The 23,740-nt window shown below is 42.8% G+C and overlaps 1 protein-coding gene across 13 annotated transcripts in view; it reads right to left on the reverse strand.

The window, feature by feature from the left end:
- The window catches only part of ITPR1 (inositol 1,4,5-trisphosphate receptor type 1), a 348,286-nt gene that overhangs the window by 189,725 nt on the left and 134,821 nt on the right, over window positions 1-23,740 (reverse strand). For 10 of the 13 annotated variants that reach the window (XM_060402187.1, XM_027958140.3, XM_027958135.3 and 7 more), the window contains exons 6-13: window positions 19,321-19,407; window positions 17,167-17,325; window positions 14,224-14,322; window positions 12,937-13,020; window positions 12,693-12,839; window positions 7,959-8,054; window positions 5,950-5,994; window positions 1,231-1,385 (exon numbers count right to left, since the gene is read on the reverse strand). In XM_060402187.1, the coding sequence (XP_060258170.1) occupies window positions 1,231-1,385; window positions 5,950-5,994; window positions 7,959-8,054; window positions 12,693-12,839; window positions 12,937-13,020; window positions 14,224-14,322; window positions 17,167-17,325; window positions 19,321-19,407 (872 nt within the window). The remainder of the gene's footprint in view (window positions 1-1,230; window positions 1,386-5,949; window positions 5,995-7,958; window positions 8,055-12,692; window positions 12,840-12,936; window positions 13,021-14,223; window positions 14,323-17,166; window positions 17,326-19,320; window positions 19,408-23,740) is intronic. The other 3 variants (XM_027958142.3, XM_027958141.3, XM_060402184.1) reach the window with 1 other exon arrangement.

Below are 23,740 nucleotides of genomic sequence, written 5' to 3' on the forward strand. Positions count from 1 at the left end.
ATCTCAGTATATCTGTTACATTTCCTTAGAAGCAGTCTACATCGGGACAAACTTGGGAGTACGTGAAGCTGTGCACATATTTGGCATCTAATAGGAGGACATCTTCAGTTTTCCCCAGATTCTCAAGGCATTCATGACCCAGCAGAGGGCAGGAACCAGTGATCATTGTACTGAATGGTAATCAATGGCCTCCCTGTGAGGTTCTCTTCTGTGTGGACACTGTTTCAGTGTATCACTCTGAGAGGGACAGGAAGAGGACCCAGTACAAGAGAAGCCTCTCCTCCACTTCTGACAGCACCCAAGCTGCAGTTAACACTTTCACAGCCCAACTCTGGCTGAGCAGTTAAATGCTAATGACACACAGGAATAATGAAACATACAGGAATCCTCAGAGAGACAGGCCTTGTGTACACCCTACCACTGGCCGTGAGACCTCCACTACCTAAGAATGTGTTGAAGAGTTAGAATTGCCAGAACAGACTTGTCTGTCTTAAATGTTTAAGATTCTGATTTCTGCGATGGGGCTCACTTACTTGTGATAAGTTGTTTCAATTCTCTGAGCCTCTGTCTTCACCCTCTAAGAAGGGGCAAATAATACTACTTATCTCACAGGAGTTTTGATGAAGATGAAATTATATATATAACATGAGCATTTAGCATTATAAATGGCATGAAGTCACCACTCAAGTGTTAGTCACTATTAATACTTTTGTTGATTTTGTTAAGAGTGAGTTTTTTGTTTCATTTATGGTCCGCTTATTTCCCCCTAGAATGCATTTTTACGCAACAAAACTAAAAGTTAATTAAAATAACTGAAGAAGACTGATCTGATCTCTCAATATCGCTAATAAAATTTACTACGGACTGAGTGCATTTCAAATGTTCCATTTTCCAGAATTTTTTTTCAAGTGTTTATTCAATTCACCAGGAGATCTCTCACGTTTTGGAAAAGGAGCGAGAGAGTAAAGAAAACTAGAAATATTGAGCTACCTGAGCTTAAGGGTTTGGCTTGTTCACCTAAACACAGCACATCTCAGGCAACTACTGAGAACTTACAACCGATGAGCCGTTTTAAAAATAAAAATTAGGTATCGTTTCAATGGGCAACCAGAACAAATCCTATACCAAATCCTACATGAAAGCTCCAAGAAAGAAGATGATATTCTGGACTCCAAGAAACCCAGTCAGGCAACACAAACTCACTTGTGGTAAGCCTCTTTGGACTCCTACCTCGGGACGAGGCTGTCGCCTCCACGGAGCGTCGTGGGGTCCAGCTCAAAAATGGAGGAGATGTCATTGCCCTCGGGCACAGAGACCAGGGAGTACACCATCTTCTCTTGGGCATTTCGCAACCTGCTTCGGGAGGCATCCTGATCAGGGTCCACCTGGGGAGGAAAAGTCATCAGGTCAAGGATTCTGCACGCCACACCCTTGCCTCACTACAATCACTGCTCTGTCCACAGGAACGGGGAAGAAGCAATCGTGAACATCAGCAGTCGTCAGGAGAAGTACCACAGCTTCACAGCGGTCACCAAAGATGAGAGCTGGCCACCCATGCCAAGAATGTTCACACCCTGCCTCACTGTGTTGCAACAAAAACGCTCAAGCAACATGGCGCTGTAATGCTATATAACTGTCCATGGGCAGAGTGCTCTATGTGGTACATCCTTGGGCAGTGGGTGGGAGAGAGGAGAAACACTTTGAGAAAACTTAGCCTGTGGGTGTGGTTTATGGGTGGTGGTGTTAGCCTCCAGTGAAACTGTCTACAAGAAGATGACACAGTTATTTCCCAGGGAAAAAAGATCCAATGAAATAAACCTGAATCCAAGTGTTTGTAAGCAGTTATCCCCATGTGGCCAAGAAGAATATTTGAGACGTCAGCCTAGCCCTGAAAAAGTGTTCCTAATCAATCAATTGCCAAGGACCATTCAGGGGGAAAAGGGGCCTCTCCTGCTACATGCAGGATATGGTAGAGACTGAAGACAATCTCTGACAATGAAGGCTGATGAACAACAATGAAAGCTTCCCACTAAACTAAAGATGCAACCAGTCTCCGAAGCCCATCTGCCGAAGAAGACTGGAGCAGTGTGCCGAGCCTGGTGTCTGCTCTGACAGGCTGCACAAGGTCGCGCTCTGCCCTGGGACTCTGCACCAGGTTATTTTTGAAGTTTAACATCCTCGCAAGATGACAGTATCCACCTGCATCTACCAGGAAAACCACATTTCCCTTGTCTCCGTCTTGCTTTGCTTGGGCTGAGGCCCTGCTTCCTCTCCAAACGGAATGGAGAAAAGAAAAGCAAATCTAACAGGCAAAGGAGAGAGCGTGAGAGAATTTCATTCCATGGGGCCCGAGTTCTAGGATTCTGGGCAAGTCTGCTTTTTAAGTCCATCAGAGGCATCAACCTTTGCCTGTTTAAAAAAAGGAAGGAAAGAAAGGAGGGAAGGAGGGATACAGGAATGAATTAAGGAAGAAAGGAGAGAAAGAGAAGAAAATGCAAACAGCTCTTCTAATATCCCACATCTCTGTCTCTCCCTGCTCACACTCCCGCCTCTCACACCCTATTGTTGTTGTTGAGTCGCTCAGTCATGTCTGATTCTTCATGACCCCATGGATTGTATCCCACCAGGCTCCTCTGGCCATGGAATTCTCCAGGCAAGAATACTGGAGTGGGTTGTCATTTCCTTCTCCAGGGGCTTTTCCAGACTGAGGAGTTGAACTTGAGTCTCCAGCACTGGCAGGTGGATTCTTTACCACTGAGACATCTGGGAAGCCCTCACGCCCTCTACCTCTATCTGAACAACACCCACCCCCAGTGGTTCTTCTATCTACACCCACACAAACATAGGCTGGAGGACATCAGAGCATCTCCCCAAGCTCCACTCATGAGAAATCACTTTGAATGGAATCTGTCCTCTTCGAACCAGTGCTACACACACCACTCTCAGAAAAAACCCTGACCTGGTTCCGGTGTGAGACATGGGGCTCAGCTACAGGCTGGCAGTTACTCTCCAGACCGGTCACACATCCAGAGAAAAAGGACAGCTGTGCTGAGTCCACGGTCCGTGGCCTGTGACTCAGTCAAGCGTCCTGTGCTTGCTGTGTGCAGTCGGCGTGTGCCACCTAGTGGGAGCAGAGGTGCATGGGCACCAGGCCATCAGCCCACAGCTATACTCGAGTTCTTTCTGTCCCTGCAGCATCAAGCCCATGGCTCAAAGGCCACTGGATTCAGAAAGAAGAGAACGACAAAGCTGAGTGCAGTCTCAGGTAAGACCAGAGGTTTGGGGTGCCAGTCTCAGGAAATACACACTCAATAAGCAGAATGAGAAGCCTCTTCTTCCCAACTGCCAAGGGTCCCAGCCAAGAAGAGGGTGAAGGGTGAAGGACCCTCCCAACGTGGACACCTTCCCCTCCAGAGGCAGGAGCTCGTAGGTGCACCGTGAGCTTCCCAGCACCCCACCTCCACGTGAGGACCCCCACTCATGCAATAACCTGAGCAGCTGGAGCAATGCAGTCCAGATCTGCAGCCAGGCCCGCTGCCTGATCACGCTGCCGTGGCACAGAGAAACAAGAAAGAGGAGACAGCCGACTGCACTCCCAAAGACCCAAGGCATGTGGCCAGTGAGGACCACTTCCTGCTTCCTCACGCATCAAGTGAAGACAGAAGGACCTGCTCTAACTCCTTTGTGGAGCTGCTGGGCAGCCCAGACAGACCAGTGGGGAAAAGGCACTGAAAACAGTTATTATCCTCTGCAGCTCACAAATATGCCAAGTGTTTACTAGGGGCTAGGTACTTCATCTGCACAGCATCTCACTCCATCCTTACAACAAGCGTATTGTCCACACATACAGGTAAGGGAAGTCGGTCTCAAAGAGGGAACAGAACTTGTCCAGAACCATACAGCGCACAAGCAGTGCCTCTTGGAGTGGGAAATGGCAATCCACGCCGGTATTCCTGTCTGGAAAACTCGAGGCGCCTGGAGGGCTACAGCCCAAGAGGTTGCAAAGAGTTGGACATGACTGAGCATGCACACTGCTATTTAAACCCAAGTCTGGGACTTTCCTGATGGTCCAATGGTTAAGAATCCACCTGCCAATGCAGGGGACATGGGCTCCATCCCAGGTGTGGGAAGATCCCACATGCTGTGGAGTAACTAAACCTGTGCACCACAACTGCTGAGCCTGTGCTCTAGAGCCCAGGAACTGAAACTACTGAAGTCTGCACACCTTAGAGCCCATGCTGCACAAGAGGCGGCATTGCAATGAGAAATCTGCACACCACATCAGAGAAAACCCACGCGCAGCAACAAAGACCCGGTAGAGCCAAACAAATAAAATAAAAATGAATAAACCCAAGGCTGTCTCTCTCTTCACCCTACTTTCGATCACTCTGCTCTTCCTCCTACGCTACACACATGCCTGTCTTTCCCTCACACAGGAAAGGCTGGGAGAGCAGGTGCACCTGCTGGAAAGGCTGGGAGAGCAGTCCTGTTCCCCACAGCACTCAAGGTTCACTCAGACAGCAGCTCACACTTAAAGAAGCCACAGGTCCCCCTCAAAGTCACCTCCGAAGGGAGTCTTACTCTGTGCAGCCTCAGATAGCGGCACCAAGACCCAGGGAAGCAAGTGACCCAAAGACCATCTTGACTCTCAAAATAAGAAAGGTGCCAGGATGAATTATCTTCTGAAAACTGAGGCCCCTTCCAGTCCCAGTGTTGGAACAATGATCAGTGAGGACAATGTGGGGATGTGTGCCCTGCACGGGGGTGGAGAGCACAACTGGTCAGTGTTTTATTTCAGCTCACGGCAGTTGTGGAAGGTCAGCTTTCCAAATGGGCTTCAGCAGTGAGGGTGAAGGCCATGAACGGAAAGAACAAGGCCCTCCGGTGCTCCCACAAGGAGTGGAAAGAGAAGATGAACTCCGTCAGCAAGTCCAGGAACTAAGGGCAGGAATTCTCACTGAGAACTCCTCTGCATTCTTAAAAGCTAACCTCTGCTCAAATCTACCTAGAAAGTTCATGGCTTCCTGCAGAATTCACAATGCTTTCGAAGACAACTACACTGTGTGTTATCTCCACCTCAACTCCCTTCATTAATGTACAATGTTGACATCCAATTTTTTCAAAATTGTACTAAAAGATAATACCCTTAATACCACCTACCATATTCATCATCAAGATGATCACATGGACACACAATGTCGAACAGAGCAGCAACTATTTGGTTTTGGTTCTGTTTTGTTCATCTTAGACCAGAATGAAGCACTCCACAAGAAAACTCCATGACTAATACCCATCATTTCCCTGTAACACAACCACTGCCCTCTTCACACTGTCAACACCAAAACCCCCAAGTCCCTCCATATCAGGATTAACTGGCAATAAGGCCTCCAAAGAAAGATCCAGCTTAAAGATCCAGCATTAAAATTCTAAATCACATAACAAGATCTATTTCTGACTTTGCACAGAGGACAGATAGTTAGACCACTAAGTGCCTAACCAGAGGTAAAGCCTCACGTGTTACCTCCACGGTCTAAACAACAGTGTCCACCCTACATGCTCATTCCTTGAAGAAATCTTGGTGAGTCATAGCTCCAGGTCAACAGCAACAGAACATTCATGTACAAAATGCTGGCTCTACAGAGACCATCACTGTGTCCAACCTAGCAGTATTCCAAGAGATACCCTGAACTTCTGCAACTTAAGAGATGGAAACCCCCTGACTAAGCACACAGAAAGAGTATGATGACCAACAGTCTCTTGGACCAATCAGGACACAAGGGGACATGACTGCCCTCAAGGGAAGCACAGAACAAGACCCTCTTTTAGGGCAGTGTAGGTCTCCCCTTCCCCAACACTTAGTGACCACAGGGGCAGTTTCTTACATGGGGTTCCAGATCATACGGCCTCACCCTACCAGACGAAGACAAGAAGGCTCTTGCCCATACTTACTGAGGGCTGAAACTCCAGGCATTCTTCCTCAAAGTCAGGGTCTACCTGATGAAAAAGAATCATTAGGAAATTAAAACATCCATTGCTTTCTCAAGGACTCGGCCCTGCTTGCAGGAGACATCAAGGCCTGTGAACATCTTTGGACAGCTAAGAACTTGTCCCTTCCCTCTGTTCACGAAACCAGCATGCCACAACAACAACACACGTCACATAAGTACAACACACATGGAACAATCTACCAGTAACCGACAGATGGCTCTCAAGTGTAGACAGAGGAACACAAAGAATCCACTAGCAAAGCAACAGTTAAAAGCCTGAAATAAATAAAAGATCAGTATCCAGTCATTGATAACGCTGCTTATTTTGAGTCAGAAATAAAAAAAAATGGTCTGGCTTTCAGCAAAAGTTACATTCACCCCAGAACATAACAGATAATGCAACAACCATTGACCTCTGGCAAACCATGTCATCAACATTTCTCAGAGCTGGTTAGCTGGGTCCATTTCTATGGCTCCATTATAAATTTCAACTTAGTCTTGATCTTCGGCTCTTCAGTATTTCAAAAATCATCAGTTCACACAAGTGTCAGGCATCCCAGAGGGGCTGGCACATTTAGATTGAGGTCAGCTGCCACAGTCTGATACCCACACATCACCTTGCAAATCTCTGAGCAGTCTCACCAGTGGTACCAGCCAACAGCAGGTGTCTTTTGATGTACGGCTAGAATCTGGTATGAATATGCATCGTACATCTTCCAGCAGATCAGAGTAAAGTGCAACAGCTGTCACACAGTAAGATGGCTCCTTAATACAAAAGTTAAAAGGAAATTTCCTCCCATGCTTCAGCGCTGAGTCTTGCCTTTCCTCAAATACCCTTCATGGGCATTTAAAACACACTTCCTTGATGTTTTACATTCCTGTAAGTAAAGGATCTTGTCGAATCCACTGATCCTGTGAGTAAGCAAGCTCTATAAAATCACCTAATTCTATATGTGTTTTAATGCTTCTAGCTTTACATACCATGTTTCACTACGGCCGAGGCTTGGTCATTTACCTTAGGATTGGGGTTGGTAAACAATAAGATGTGGGGAGAGTAGTAGGCAAGAGCAAAATGGAAAGATAATCCTAAAGCCCGGATTAGTGTGAAATTTTTTTTTTTTTAAGATCTATTCTCTTAGCCACCTTCAAATACATCTCACCCTTGAATAAGGCTGAAGTTACTGGGTATATAATTTATAGTTGGCCCTCCAAATTTGGTAGTTCAGGCAATAAAGAATCTGCCTGCAATGCAGGAGCCCCGGCTTTAATCCCTGGGTCAGGCAGATCCCCTGGAGATGAGAATGGCAACCCACTCCAGTATTCTTGCCTGGAGATTTCCATCAACACACCATGGTGTTGCAAAGAATTGGATTCAACTGAATGACTAACATTTTCACTTTCTCCAAATTTGCGATTTCTCCACATCTGCAGTTCTTCTGCATTCTCAAATTCTACCAGCCACAGACTGTTTAGTTATGCAGCACTTACTATGCAGCATGTGCTCAGCCACTCAGTCGTGTCCGACTCTTTGTGACTCCACGGACCATAGCCCACCAGGCTCCTCTGTCCATGGAATTTTCCAGGCAAGAGTACTGGAATGGGCTGCCATAACCACAGGTAACTGGACCTGTGCAGTTCAAATCCACATCATTCAAGAGCCAAATATATACAGTACAGTATTATTAACTATAGTCACCATGCTGGACATGACATTCTCATGACAGCATTGTTTTCTAACTGACTTCCTCCCCACATCTTGATCAGAATCCCCATCAAATGTTAAAATATGTTCATTATTTTTGCTTCTTGTCCATAAGTAGGGAAACAAGGTGGAAGGAAACAGAGAAACAGAAGGAAGAGCTAGGTAACAGAGCAGCACCCTAAGCCTCCAACTACCCAACAGCTACAGGTAAGTGAGGAAAGAGAAGTGCATTACCATGGAAAGAGAAAAACCACAGGGCTGCCACTTACCTCTGCTGCTAAATAATGCCCTGTAGCAAGATGCTTGAAACGGAAGAGGCTGTTCCAGTACCCTGCTCCTCCTCGACACGGGTCATGTTGGACCACCTGCAAGAAAAGAAATGATTACCAGGAGCAGAAGAAATGTCAACCCATATAAGGATGACACCGAATCTGAGATGTCACATAGAAGTCATAGTTCAGGAGTGATGTTTACTAGCTGAAAAACAATTATTATCTTCCAATAAAACTCCTCCAAGTATCTCATGTAATTTTAAGTAATGTTTCTCAAAAGGAGAAGTAGAGTCCCCTAATTAACATGAAATGGTTGTAAAACAAAGTTCAATTGGTTTTCAGATTATCTGCCTTAATCATAAGGAAGAAGCTAAGATTCTGGACTTCATCCACATAAGGTAAAACAAACAAAAATGAGTCTCATGAAAACCGGTAATGGCAACCTATCTGTGCCCTGTAACACGTGCCCAAGCCTGTGGTCTGAAGCCAGACGCTCACAGTGCCTGGAACAACTTACTATAACAATAAGTGTAACTAGCATCTGCTCAGGATGGATACTGGCAATGGTAGTTGGTGCCGTAATTAGACACCACACACAGTACAGGGAATTGCCACAGACAATGAGAAAACTGCATTAAATAGACAAAACAACTGGGTTCTGATGCTGGATGACGCCGAGTTCACAACTGTGCTCTCAGAGGAAAAGGAAAGAAGGAGACCTTCATGACCGCTCCAGTTTCTGGCTGGGAGGTCCTCTTCGGATGGAAGCATCAGGAAAGAGAACTCACACAGAGCATTCCAGTCTCAATGAGTTGAGTAGATACGTCAGAATTCAAGAGGACTGAGGGGAAAATACAGAGCTCCCCAGAAAGAAACTCCAGAAATCTGCACGGGGCCTCCTACAGTCTTTGGTTGAACATCAAGCTACATGTGTACATAGCAAGACTCTTCCCCTCCCCGCCCAAGGCCTAATATAAAATGAGAGGGAAGTTGTAAGCTCAACAATCTGGGAGATCACATACACCTAGAAGGTTTCTGACCTACCCAGCTAGAGGAGTGACTAGTTGAACACCTGGGGCATTCAGTATAGACAATGAAAGGGTCATATCTTAGGAGCTGGGCTAGCACAGTACCCAAAAACAAATGCTACAGTACACGTGACCTAATGAAGCTTTGCAACAAACCTCCAAAGGATCAAAGCAATCCAGAACGTTCTTTGTCTGACAAAACAAAAGTCAATACTCTTTAAAGGAAGGCAATAGAATCTGGATACTCAACAGTGACATCACAATGTATGGCATATTGTCATAAAGCAGTGGACAGGCAAGAATCAGAAAAATGTGACCTGTCAGACAGTATCGAAGGATCCAGTTTGTCCATAGGGGTTAGTGGGGGCTGGAAAAATACCTGAGAAATAGTAACCCTCAAATTTCCCATTTTGATATATATGCACAGACCTTAAGAAACTCAGACTTCAAAGTAGCATAAATACATACACACTCACACAATCATCAAGACACAAAATAATAAGATAAATATAAAACAGAAATAAAAAGAATTTTTTTTAAGTAGCTAGGGGAAAAAAACTAGGGCTTTTTTTTTTTTTTAAGTAGCTAAGGGGCAAAAAGCTAGTGCTTCCCTGATAGCTCAGTTGGTAAAGAATCCCCCTGCAATGCGGGAGACCTGCAATGCAACACATTGTGATGTCACTGTGTTGAGTATCCAGATTCTACTACCTTCCTTTAAAGAGGATTGACTTTTGTTTTGTCAGACAAAGAACGTTCTGGATTGCTTTGATCCTTTGGAGGTTTGTTGCAAAGCTTCATTAGGTCACATGTACTGTAGCATTTCTTGGGTTGGGAAGATCCCCTGTAGAAGGGAAAGGCTACCCACTCCAGTATTCTGGCCTGGAGAATTCCATGGACTGTACAGTCCATGGGGTCACAAAGAATCAGACATGACTGAGCAACTTTCACTTTCAGGAGAAAAAAAAAAAGACAAAAAAGGGAACAAAGAAGAAAAGAAAACCAGTGAATTCACAACAGGAAGTAATGCATGCAAGACAACAATGGGTTAGCATCTTCAAGCATGAAAAGAAAAAACTGTTTACATAAAATTTCATGGTCAACAAAAATACCTTTTGGGAATGAAGGCTGTATGAAGAAAAAAGAATCTTTAATACACTGCAGTTTGGAACATAAAATAGTGTCAACAAGATAGTGCAGCCTTTCCTCAAAAGGTTAAACGAAGTTACCATATGCCCCACAATTCCACCCGAGAGAGAACCGAAACTCCTCACAGAAGCTTGTACATGAATGTTCACAGCAGCAGTATTCACAACAACCCCAAAGAAGAAACAATCCAAATGCCAATGAAAAATAAAATATGGTAAATATGGTATATCCATTCAATGGAATATTATTTGACATAAAAGGAAATGAAATGTGGATATGCACGGCAATATGGATGAACTCTGAAAACTATATGCTAGATAGAAAAAGTCAGATACAAAGGACCGCATATTATAGGATACCATGTATATGAAATGTTCAACACGGGAAAATCTATAGAGATAGAAAGTGGAGCACTGGTTACCAGAGGTGGGGAGGGGGCAAGTCTGAAGAGAAATGAGGTGTGATTGCTAGGAGTCCAGGGCTTCTTTTGGATCTACTAAAACCATGGATAACTATACACTTTAAATTTGTGAATTGTGTGACGTATGAATTGTATCTCCATACAGCTTTTATTTCAAAAATGGAAAAATATATTTTTTTTAATTAAGGTGAAATAAAGGTGTCTTCACAGACAAATATAAAGCTATTTTCTTGTTTTCAAATGAGAGCTGAGAGAATTGGCCAGTGGCGGACCTGCCCTACAAGAAATGATAAAGAAGTTCTTTAGGCTGAAGGAAAATGATTCCAGGTGAAAACTCAATTTACACCAAGGAATGAAGTGCTGGAGATGATAACTATGTGGATGAAAGTCGCTCAGTCATGTCTGACTCTTTGCGACCCCAGGGACGATACAGTCCATGGAATTCTCTAGGCCAGAATACCGGAGTGGGTAGCCTTTCCTTTCTCCAGGGCATCTTCCCAACCCAGGGATTGAACCCAGGTCTCCCTCATTGCAGGCGGATTCATTACCGGCTGAGCCACAAGGGAAGTCCAACTATGTAGAGAAAAGACTCCTAATCTCTCATTTTCTCATGTTTTTAGCATACAAATGACTCCTTAAACAAGGCGAAGTAAGTAAAAATGCACTGTTGAGTTTATAGCAAACACAAGAGAATAATACCAAAAGGACAGGAAGGGAGAAAGAGAAGTAGGGTTGACCCTTTAACAATACTGGTTTGAATTGCATGGGTACGCTTACACATGGATTTTTCAATATTAAATATTGCAGTTCTACATGGTTGGATGAATTCAAGATGCAGAGGAACCATGAACACAGAGGGCCAACTATCAGTTATACATAGATTTTCTTTTTTGTGTGTTTGTTTTTTTTAAATATACATAGATTTTCAGCCATGCAGAGGGCAAGTGTCCGTAACTCCCACATTGCTCAAGATTCAGCTGTATACTATTGTAAAGTTCTTATATCACACGGGAAAAGATTAACACTATGTAAAACTGACAGGGGATATGCTGAAGATGCATAATGAAAAGCCTAAATCATGATGAGAAATATAAAATACATGGTGTTGTCTTCCTTCTTTTATTTTGAAGGGGCACTTAGGTTTCTAAAATCTTCAAGAAAACAATAAAAAAGGAATAAATTCAGTGTTTCCCTAGGCTATTCAGAGGGAAAATTGGCAGGAAAAGGTTTGTGGGGGGAGTAAAAATTAAGACAGCTGTTTTCTCTCAGAAGAAAAAATATAGATGTTCTGAAGTAGACTCGTAAGTACCCAAAGTTTTCAAAGTCTATACTGCAGAAACTCTCCTCCAAAGGTTGCATGTTTCATTCATTTCAACTAATTTGCAAGTGAAGAAGACGCAGTACTTTAAGTTTCTAAAGTCAGTCACAGTGACTTCTGTAGGGTTCTGATATTCTTAATAGTTTCTTGATTTATGAATCGAGTCCCAAGTTCCTACAGCCTGGATATATTGCCCTTCAGTTTCTGTTTTGTTTCGCAGGATGATCCTCTGCTCCTCCTCAAATGAGGTTACTGAGTTCTAACCCAAGGCTGCCTGCTATTTCCAAGTCCACATCAGTATCTTACAAGAAGTGACCTACTCCGTTCATCTCTTCTGAAATATGGGTCATCCTGTTAGTAGCAGCTCAGATGCTAGCACCTTCAGGAAGTCTTTCTTAAACCCTTGCCCAACCTCAAACTCCTTCATCACCTCCAGAGGACAAGGAATGTGCCTCCCATCACGTTCACCATCCAGTTATCAGTTGGGCATCTTTTCATCCTGTCACCAATATGCACTCACCTACCATCATGCTGGTTAGGCACTTGATCACTTGTTGTTTTGATAGGTAACTGAGCAAGGGAAAGAAAAATACAGAAGCAAGAGATGATCAGATGACCCGGAGAAAGGAAACTGGAAATTTTCAGTTGGGAGTTGGCCTACCCTGCATCCTTCTGATAAGGCGTGATGTGTGTGTTTCTCTTAGTTATTCCAAGTCATCCCTTGTCCTTGGAACAAGGTAGTTGAAGTACCTGGATCTGACTCTATTCCTATAAACCCACGAGTTCTTTCTCCCTGCCTGCCCTGCACCAACCCTTACCTCCACCTCCCACAGGGCTTTTGAACTGGTGGCGGACGTGGCAGACTGCCGGCCGGTGGTTCTCAGGAAGACGTGCTGCTTCTTCCTGTGCTCGTCACAGGTGAGAAACTTCTCCTGCTCGGCATGGAACAGCCTCACCACGTCACCCTGAGAGTCAACACACAGAGGGGTTAAGGAGAGTGCATTTTAAGAGAGAACTGAAGACGAGCCACGCGCTGCCCAGCCAGTCATGTATCCAACTTACCCCCTTTAATATGTCATCCTTGTTGTCACTCCATTTCATGAAAAGGACTATTTTCCAGCTTGTATTGCAATTGACGGAATTGACCTGGAAAGCAAATTTAAGAGTTATTTTTTCACATATTCCTCAACAACAATGTCTTCCTGCCCCAAAGGGCCTCACCTCTGTCTAAGAAACAAGACTGTGCTTCGGTCCTCCAAGCCTAAAGACTGGCATCACTAAGACCACAGAACTTGCACATTCAATTGACCTGTTAGAAGTCTCTGGTAATAAATGGATAATTTCTACCAATCACTATGTATATTCCAGCTGTGGCTAAGGGAAGTAAATTTCTCACCCTTCTGGAATGACATCTTCTTTGCAGCCACTGTTTGTACACTAAAGACATTCTATGCACTGGGCCAATATTTACTAATATATTTAATCCTTAGCAACACCCTAAAAGGGCTTCCCTGGTGGCTCAGTGGTAAAGAATCTGCCTTCCAGTGCAGGAGATGCAGGGTGGATCCATGGGTCAGGAAGATCTCCTGGAGGAGGGCATGGCAATTCACTCCAGTACTCTTGCCTGGGAAATCCCATGGGCAGAGGAGCCGGTGGGCTATAGTCCATGGGGCCACAAAACGGACAGTGACTTGGTGACTAAACAACAACCATCACCACCCTGAAAAATAGTAATAACCATCATGTCCATTTCAGAGGTAGGAAAACTGATGCCTGCCCAGGGAGACTGGGTAATGAATCTACAGTCACAGAGGTAGAGAAGGGCAGATTCGGGATCTGAATCCACAGTATCTGACTCCAGACCTTGTGCCCTCCACCATTAGGCAAATATTCATGTCACAATCAAGCTACTGTCCTTGTGTCCTGTAATTGTCAATTACTTTAAGTAGATGTATTGCCAAAAGCAAGATGTCAGTCTTGCAGGGGTGTTCATAACTGCCAATGCAGGGGAATTAGGCTCTCTCTTTAGGGGACCAATTAGAAAAGGGTGCTCCTCTGGCCAAAAAGCATTGGTACAAGGGAGCTTCCTCTGGTTTAAGAAATTAGAAAATGGTCTTCCAGTGATACAAAGCTTAGCAAACTGAGGCCTGAAGTGACTATCACCTCCCACCGACTGAACAGGCTTATACAGCCTCGTGTGACAGGTCTTGGTTTCCTCGCCTGCAAAATGGGTACACTGTCCTGAGTCAGGACTCAAGTCACTGTCACCACACCCATGCTCTGGTCCCAGGAAGGCTGAGGGCTCCCGTAGCATATGCTGCTCACAAGTCGTAACTGGATTTCTCTTACCTCGTTGCAGCCTGGGTTATCCACCAGCTGATGGCTGCTGGCATGTAAGGGCTGGCCAGCATTCACGGGGTTCAGAACAACCTTGTCACCTATGACCACCTGAAAAGGAAAGAATCCACAGAGCATTTCACCAAAAAAGTGCAGAATGAGCAGTGGTTAGTTTTGGGAGAAGCCGAGTCCACATAGAAGGCCCTAAAGGTAAATTTTTGCCTACAGTTGTCATTGATTACCTAAAGATGCTTTCAAAGTTAGGCTAAGCAGGAAGAAAAAAGTCCTACCTCTGTTAGATTCAGTTAAGGCACTTGCATAAGTAAGTTTTAGGGGTAGAAGCAGAATATTGTCTGAAGTAAGTCTTTACCTTTGAGAGAATAAAGTTATACATTTATAAAGCAATGACTTTTATACTTTTTTGAAAAGTCATATTAAGAAATATGTTTTCTATTATGACCTGGTCATACATACATATGTAGATATATGTGTATACATACATATATGCATGTATGCACAGATATACGTATCTATTTATCTAAGACAAAAGTTACCCACGCCAAACAATCTTATCCCCATTATGTTCAACACAGCTTGATACTATCTATTCTATTTCACTTTCTAAAATAATAGTCACAAATTACTAAATTGATATCTTAGCCTATGTGCAGATAGATACCCTGTCCTTTGAAAAACACTGTTCTACAAGTATTCAAAAAAACACTATTCTACAAGGGTAAGAATCCAAAACCATCTAATTTTCTCAACCAAGGCACCGATAAAAAGATAACCTTAAAGGACAGGACATGGAACAACAGACTGGTTCCAAATAGGAAAAGGAGTACATTAAGGCTGTATATTGTCACCCTGCTTATTTAACTTCTATGCAGAGTACATCATGAGAAACGCTGGACTGGAAGAAACACAAGCTGGAATCAAGATTGCCAGGAGAAATATCAATAACCTCAGATATGCAGATGACACCACCCTTATGGCAGAAAGTGAAGAGGAGCTAAAAAGCCTCTTGACGAAAGTGAAAGAGGAGAGTGACAAAGTTGGCTTAAAGCTCAACATTCAGAAAACGAAGATCATGGCATCCGGTCCCATCACTTCATGGGAAATAGATGGGGAAACAGTAGAATCAGTGTCAGACTTTATTTTTGGGGGCTCCAAAATCACTGCAGATGGTGACTGCAGCCATGAAATTAAAAGACGCATACTCCTTGGAAGAGAAGTTATGACCAACCTAGATAGCATATTCAAAAGCAGAGATATTACTTTGCCGACTAAGGTCCGTCTAGTCAAGGCTATGGTTTTTCCTGTGGTCATGTATGGATGTGAGAGTTGGACTGTGAAGAAGGCTGAGCACCAAAGAATTGATGCTTTTGAACTGCGGTGTTGGAGAAGACTCTTGAGGGTCCCTTGGACTGCAAGGAGATCCAGCCAGCCCATTCTGAAGGAGATCAACCCTGGGATTTCTTTGGAAGGAATGATGCTAAAGCTGAAGCTCCAGTACTTTGGACACCTCGTGTGAAGAGTTGACTCATTGGAAAAGACTCTGATGCTGGGAGAGATTGGGGGCAGGAGGAAAAGGGGGCGACCCAGGATGAGATGGCTGGATGGCATCACGGACTCGATGGACGTGAGTCTGAGTGAACTCCGGGAGATGGTGATAGACAGGGAGGCCTGGCGTGCTGTGATTCATGGGGTCGCAAAGAGTCGGACACGACTGAGTGACTGAACTGAACTGAACTGAAAGGACAGGAAAGCAAAGGACATGCTAGAAATTAAGTTCAGAACAAAGCACCCTTCCTTGTCTTCTATTATGGAAGCGGAAGGAAAAAGAATGGAAAGGATGCTTTCCTAAGATGTAAAACCCATCTCTTCTCAGTTTGATACATTTGGGGAAGGCATACTATCAAATTTTCTCTAACTCCAAATGAATATAATTATGTCAAATACATTTAAAAAAATCCAAACCTTTGGCTGAAATGTAAGCTTTTCTGGAGTAGTTCTCTTATACTCAGCTGATGATGACTACTGTATACCAGCTGCCCAGGGTGGGGGTGGGTGGTGGGTCCTGGCATTAGATGCTTCAGGTATATTGTATATACTTTAATAGACACACATATAAACTAAAACATTTTGAAACTACCCAGAGTTTGTATACTTAAATATTAAAAAATGGCAAAATTCAGTTTCAGGTGGAGGCTAGTTGAGCATTTTGGTAAGAATTTCACACTGTTTAAACACATATCTCTTTTGGTAGAAACAACTATTTTAGAATCTTAACAAGGTTGGAAATGTTGCTGATAGCATTTATACATAGTGATAGGTAAGTATACGACCACATAAGCACACAGTAAGGTAGATAGTAAGTATCAGGATGGTTCTAAGTGGCCCTGGAAAGGATGACTTATAACTTTCTGGGGCTTTATAACTTAACGACTTCCCCTACCCAGAAAAGCGCAGCTCACAACCAACCACAGGCACCGAAATGGAATGAAGAACCCGCAAAGTTACTGACAAAGACCAACTGAGGCTAATCCTAAAATCCACTCTCCTCTATCAATCTACTTATTTCCCATCCTCTGTTCTAACTTTATTTCCCAAATAGCAAAGCATTTCTACTCTACCACTGATACAGAAGGAGGGGGATAGTCCTCAGGACAGTAACACACGACAGCGGCTTTCGTGGTAAAGTTACCGAGGTAATGGGCTCCTCGTATGAATTTTTTCAGAAGCCCAGTAGGAAAAATAGAGCTACTGTATGTAGGTCACACTTCACTCCAGATTTCCCTGTTTCCCAAACACTGGTTTCCATAGTGAGTCCCTCCTCCTCCTACAGGATAAGCCTCTGGCTCCAGCTTCAAATCTCTCCTAGCTGACCCAAGCATGCAGTCATGGTTGGAGGCCCGGCATGGAGCACTCGCTGGGCTGGGAACGTGCACTTACGCTGTCTCCGATGGATCGCAGCTTGTAGAAAGGTTGAATGTAAAACCAGGACCCTTCGTTTCCGGCCTCATCCAACGTTACTCGCATGGCATTCTTCTCCAGCAGGGCCGGAAGCCTCTTATTCACAGTCAGGTATTTATTGCTTTTCAGATGCAGTAGCTGAAACCACCGAGAGAATAAGGTGCCTGTCAGCATGTCTCCGAATCTTTACCATTTCTCTTTCAGCCATATTAAATATGTATCAAACACTCCTCCCACCACTGAGCTGCCTGTGAAGTTAGAGAGCCACACAAGTGCCTAGGGCAAGGGGATGATTAGAAAAGGGGAAAGAGCAAAGGGGGTACAAGCAGAAGGAAGAGGAGAAGAAAATTATTTCCCCCCCAAAACAGCCTTGGATGAGATGGATGTCACTCAGGTAAAGGGTGCTGTCCGATAGAACAGCACTCCTGCCATTGGTTACCAGGAAGGGGTCTAACCCCACGTAAAGGGTCTAAAGAACTGCAGTCTGAATATGCCCTGACACAAGGGTGGAGCTAAGGAAGGGCACTTCTGAACAAGAGACACAGTTCAATTTAATAGAGGACCCCATTAGGGGGATTCTCAATTCATTTGAGAAAACATGACTGCTATGGATTTCTACCTTGAATTTCTAAGCACTCTATTCTTAATACTTGGCAAGTGGGTACATGAAAGGGATGGAAAGACTGAAGATCTGGATGGGAAACGTCCCATAGTAAGTCTAGACCAGGAAGAGTTGACCAAAGCTTCCCAACTCAACAGGCTGTAAGAGAAGATGGAAGGGAATATGGAAGCTTGTCCAATCTCTGGAGACATGATAGACGAGCATGAGATGCCACTGCCAATATCCCTCTTTCCAGGGTCACAGATAGTTTCTAGAACACTCCCAGGAGGTTTACAAACTGCCAGGGTTACTGGAAGTAGAGGAATAACTTGTCTGATCCATGAGTCTCTGACATCCCCTAGCCATGATACACAAAGGGAAGTTAACGCATTCCCAAGCCCTCGTTCTTACTCTGATGAGTAGCCCTGATCCTCCATGCACCTGTTGAGGTGTTGGGTTTGGGTGGTGTGTAACCTGATATTACCTATTGGTAGATGTCAAGATCTAGGGGAAATAAGAAATATTAGGTAATATGTGTTCAGAGGATACTCTGTGACAGGTCCCTGTCAATCATCATAGGCAGCAGACACCATTATTATTACCATTTTGCTAGTGAGACAACTGAGGCATGTCAAGAATTCTTGCTCTAAATCTCAGAGGAGAAAAATTGGGAAGGAACTCCTCTGTCAGTTGTAAATTTAATAATAGCATTAGTAAAGAGAGGCAAAGTAGGAGTTTGGGCTTAACACAGACACACTACAATATATAAAATAGATAAACAACAAAGACTTCCTGTACAGTACAAGAAACTATATTCAATATCTTGTAATTACCTTTGATGGGAAAGAGTCTGATAAAAGAATGGATATATATATACATGTATGTGTATAACCGAACCCCTTTGCTATATACCCGAAACTAACGCAACATCATAAACTAACTATACTTCAATTTTTTTTAATGGTTTTTTAAAAGCCATATTTGGCACTGGACTTCCTCACAGACTGTTTTCTGCAAGGACAGACCCAGGTGGACTTTTTCTTTCCAGCAAAACCTGTGGTAGCTATTTCTTAAATTGTGTTTAATCCTTTCCAATTTAAAGGTACCAGAAATAAACAAGTAAACCTCATAACCCATTAGTTAAGACCTGAGACTCATCATCAGATATTCTACCTGAAGATACAGAATTGCTCTTATTACTTCTGGTGACCAGCCCTTCCATCAGTTTTTACCAAATATGAGGAACTTTCAAGGAATGCAAGTTAGGCAAGACCTCAACCGTCAGGCTCCTCTTTAGTTAGGAGCTTCCCATCTAAAAAATGTGGACAGTCTAAATTAACAGCTTCCAAGGACAGAAGTGGACTCTCACATTGAAAGAGTCCAGCCTAATCAGAAGAAATGCCGGAACTTTTCCAATAAGCTGGCTGTCTCCACGGGAGTTTTATGTGTCCAAATAGGGTTTACTCTGCTTGCTTTTCATTTCACTCTTTGTAATGTTTCAGCTGTGTGACAGAAGTGTGGTTCTGACCTACCTGGATTACGTTGCCATATTGGATCACGGTACCCAGCAATTTCCTGTTTTCAGTCTCATTCTGCTTCTTTTCCAAGTCTGCAGCATGCTGTTTATGGAGAAGGAAGAGTGTCACAAAGAGGCAACAATGTGTTTCAATTCTCTGCTGTGATGCAGAACCAACACAGCCAGTTCATACAGGACCATAGAAATAAGTAAATATGAATACCTAAGTACACCCAGAGGCTAAGCAAGGAGCAAGGGGTTTAGCAATCCAACCCACTATGCCTTTGCTTGTTGGCCTTTTTGACTTTTCAAAAATGTGTTCTTTCTTTTAAGGACTTTACATATATCTGCTTAGCGTAAGACTAAGTCAAAAGCTTATATATTTTTAAAGAAAACAGGGTAAGGTTGGAAGGGAAATTGCACAGCCCTTTTATGATTTGCAAAGGTTGTCTTTATAGCTCTGGAGTAAAATAAAACAGGATTTAAATACTGATTTTGTGACTTGGATGTGTTATTTAACATCTGTGAGCCTCAGTTACCTCTTCTGTAAAATAAAAATAAAAACAGTACTCTCACCTCATAGGAATCACTTAGCACGGTTTCTCATCACAGAAGGATTCATGGAGTGTTAATTTTTATTGTTATATACCAATTATAATTTATTTAATTTTCATGGTAGTTCCCTGAGGAGAAGATGATTATTCTAATTTAATAAAGAAGAAACAGACTCAGAGAGATGAAAAAGTTTGGTTGACAATGCATAGTTAGTTGAATGATGGCTACAAAAGGAGTTTATATTGTTTTCTCTACTACTATGTATATTTGAAATTTTGCTTAATACTGTCATTTAAAAAAATTACACAGCTACTAAGTAAGCAAGAGACAATCTCACACCCACATTTGGGTAAACTCCAGATTGATACAGTCACAAATGATGCTGGAGATGTTACTAGCCTAGGGAACATGATACAGCTGAATAGAGGGTTTCCAAAACAGTCAGCTGAGCGACTGAATTGAACTGCAGGCCTCCAACCCACACAGTCCTTTTTCTTCATTTCCCTGTAGAACTCAGTAAGGACTGTTAACATATGATAACCATGCTCAAGGAGAATTAGTTTCATCCTAGGCAATTAAACTGCTGTTCCAACCCCTGACTCCTAAACCCAGACTAAGTAAAACCAAAGTAAAATAACAGGGATTTCTTCTAATCTGATGGGTGATAAATGCATGATGATGACCAGTAGTATCCTTCAGAACCGTTTCCAGTGTTCTCCTCCTTGAGTCTCCCCTGGCCTTCAGACAAGATGCCAGCAGATGCCACGGGGTAATGGGCTTCCTTCCCAGGTCCCCATTTCCACAGGACACTTTAGACCTGATCTTGGTTCCACCACAAACCAACTTTACCATCTTGGCCAAGTTATTTAATCTCACTGAGCCTCACTCAGCATTCTCATCCACAAAACGAGGACAAAAATAAGCTTTTTTTCCCCCCCTCTCTCTCTCATCATGGAGATTAGAGAAAATGCATACTAGACACCAAATAGGCATTCAACACATTTTAACCGTGATTGTTATGCATAAGTCTCTGTAACTAGGAAATGTCCTAATGATGAGAATTTCGGAAAGTGGACTACGTTGGCTGGATGAAGAATCTTCCCATTTCCTAAGCTCAGCATCCACACTGCCTCTACCTCGAAGATAGGTATTTTTAGGAAGGCGTATCTTTTGAGAAAAATAAGCTGCAGGCAGCAATCCTAAACCGGAAACAAACCACATTAAAGGAAGGTAAGGGTCTGCCTGTGTTCATATAGATGGCTGCAAGTTTACCCTATGTATCTCAACCCTTTAAAACAATGGTCTATTCAGAGGCTTCCCTCTTGCTGTTTTGGAATTAGTTACAGTCTGCTGTTCTCAGGTACAAAAAGATAATATTCACTGGTTTCAAGACACATCCAGAAACAATAGCAGTGCAGACACCATAGCCATCCTTGGCATGCAACTGCCCTGGGCAGGGTTCTCCCCCACTCCCTCCTCCTCTTCACAAACACCTTCCCTTCACTTCCTCCCACCTCCCTTCTCCCTGTTTTCATGCCCGAGCTGCACCTTCTCCAGAGAGCTCTCCAGTAACCACAGGTACTTTCCAAAGAAAAAAACACCACTGCACTGAATCTACTTAGAAGGCAGGTTTATACTTTGGAGAAAGCCATTTATTCTTTCTGCCAAGCAGTTCTCAGCTAATAAGAAAAGGAAATTGGAGAAAGAAAAAAAAATCAAAGGGTGGAAAAATCAATGAATTAAGGAAAATAAAACAACATTTTCCCAACAAACAGGCTTTTTTTTTTTTTTTTAATTTCTGCTCAACATGTCACACTGAAAGGATTCACCTTTAGAAAATCTTAAAATAGTGTTTCTTGGACTTAAATAATATAAGGGCTCCTGGATAAAAGGGAAAATTCTCATGGATATTCCTCTGACTCTCAATGATTTCCAGTGACTTCAATCTAAGAAATATTAATCTAAAATATTAAGTTCATGCCTATGCTCAAATTAAGGATAAAAGTGGTCATCCATTGGTCACTGGCATATCTAAAAGGAAATGTCAGATTAATCACCAAGAAGGGCCAGATTTCATTTTTAAGACTAATTAAACACCAGTAGCTCTAAAGATTAAACGGTATTTCCCTAAAAACATGCAAAAGGTAAAATCAGAAGTGAAAATATACAACTGGAAAATAAATATCTAAGAATATCAAATATCATCTCTGAAACTCCATTAAAAGATTTAATGATGACTAAGCCCACACATAAGTACTAAGTAAACATTCCATGAATTAAGTTTATGAACCATTCTAAGAATTCAGTTTTGCTATAAGGGCTCTTTAAGGAGAAAACTCTCCCATTCATGTCATCTTTTGCTAAGTGCATAAATGCTGTATATGTGTTGAGTTCACAAGTCAGTCTTTAGGTAACTCCCTCCATGAAATAAATGAGTTCCCTTCCCTCAGTTTTACTGATATAACTGACATATAATTTGGCTTTCAGAAAAAAAAAAAATCCATCACGATTTTTAGTTCAACACGTAAAGCAAAAGGTTGATAAAAAAGAAGGTACAACCTATACCCAGGCCCACTGATCAAGGTTGCTTTAACCTTGGAAAAAACATATTAACTCTCTCAAGTGTATTCTAAAGATGAGTCCACACTTTAAGACAGTGGATTTGTACTACTCTTCTGAAGGATAATCTGGCAATATCCACCAAAAAGTTGGTCAATGGATATAACTTTGACTTAGCCATCCTTTTCCCAGGAATTTCTTCTAAGAAGTAAACAGGCATGCACACGAGGCCATAACCACGTCCCCCACCCCCCCCCGCCAGAATGGAAAAAAATTGCCAGGATCCTAAGTATTTCTGAACTCCATAGGGATTGTCTATCTAAAATTACAGTACTGCTATACCATGGAGTTATCGAGTAGCCATGAAAAATACAGAGCTACTTGTTTATTCATGACATAGTAAGTGGGGAAATAAGCAGGTGAAAGAAAGAGAAGTGAGACGGCATGTCCCCATTAATACTTTATACAGAGATACAGGAATAATAGGAGGTTGGAGACTGGGACACACACCAAATACAAAACCAAGATTATCTTTGAGGTGTAAGATTTAGAGAGCATACCATTTTTTTCCCCTTTGCTTACTCATGTGTTTTTGAAATTCACTTCTTACAATACTTACATGTCATTTTTTCAGAAGCATCTTCATCCTATCTCCATGGCAAGAAGCCTGGGTTTTTAGAAAGCTTTATGAGCAAAACAGAGACACAGATGTAGAGAACAAATGTATGGACACTAAGGGTGGGGAGGCAGAGTGGGATGAATTGGGAGGGTGGGCCTGACATACATACACTGCCGAGTGTAAAATAGGTAACTAATGAGAACCTGCTGCACAGCACAGGGATCTCTACTCAGTGCTCTGTGGTGACCTAAATGGGAAGGAAATCCAGAAAAGAGGGGATATACGAAAACCTATAGCTGATTCACCTTGCTGTACAGTAGCAACTATCACAACATCGTAAAGCAACTACACTCCAGTAAAAATTAATTTACAAATAAGAGTAAACAAAAAGCCACCTTAAATGTGTTACCTTTTCAATATTTAAGAATCCCAATAAATCCAGTACTTGTTGCTCTTTTCCTTGCACAATGACTTGAGGACAGTTCCGAATTTCTAAGGAAGAAATGGCACTCTATGCTATGCTCTCTACCACCATTATTCACCATGGACATTACTCTGTTTCCCTAAGCAACATCAAGGCCAATCCCATCACAGTCACCTGTTATTTTATTTCAGAAATAGAGAAACCATTATTACATTACCACAGAGAGGTCACTGGAGCAGTGGGGAAAGGTTATTTAAGGTCAAAAAAACCCTCTGAATT

This window comes from Ovis aries, chromosome 19, assembly GCF_016772045.2.
Source record: "Ovis aries strain OAR_USU_Benz2616 breed Rambouillet chromosome 19, ARS-UI_Ramb_v3.0, whole genome shotgun sequence".
In the NCBI taxonomy this organism is placed as follows: domain Eukaryota; kingdom Metazoa; phylum Chordata; class Mammalia; order Artiodactyla; family Bovidae; genus Ovis; species Ovis aries.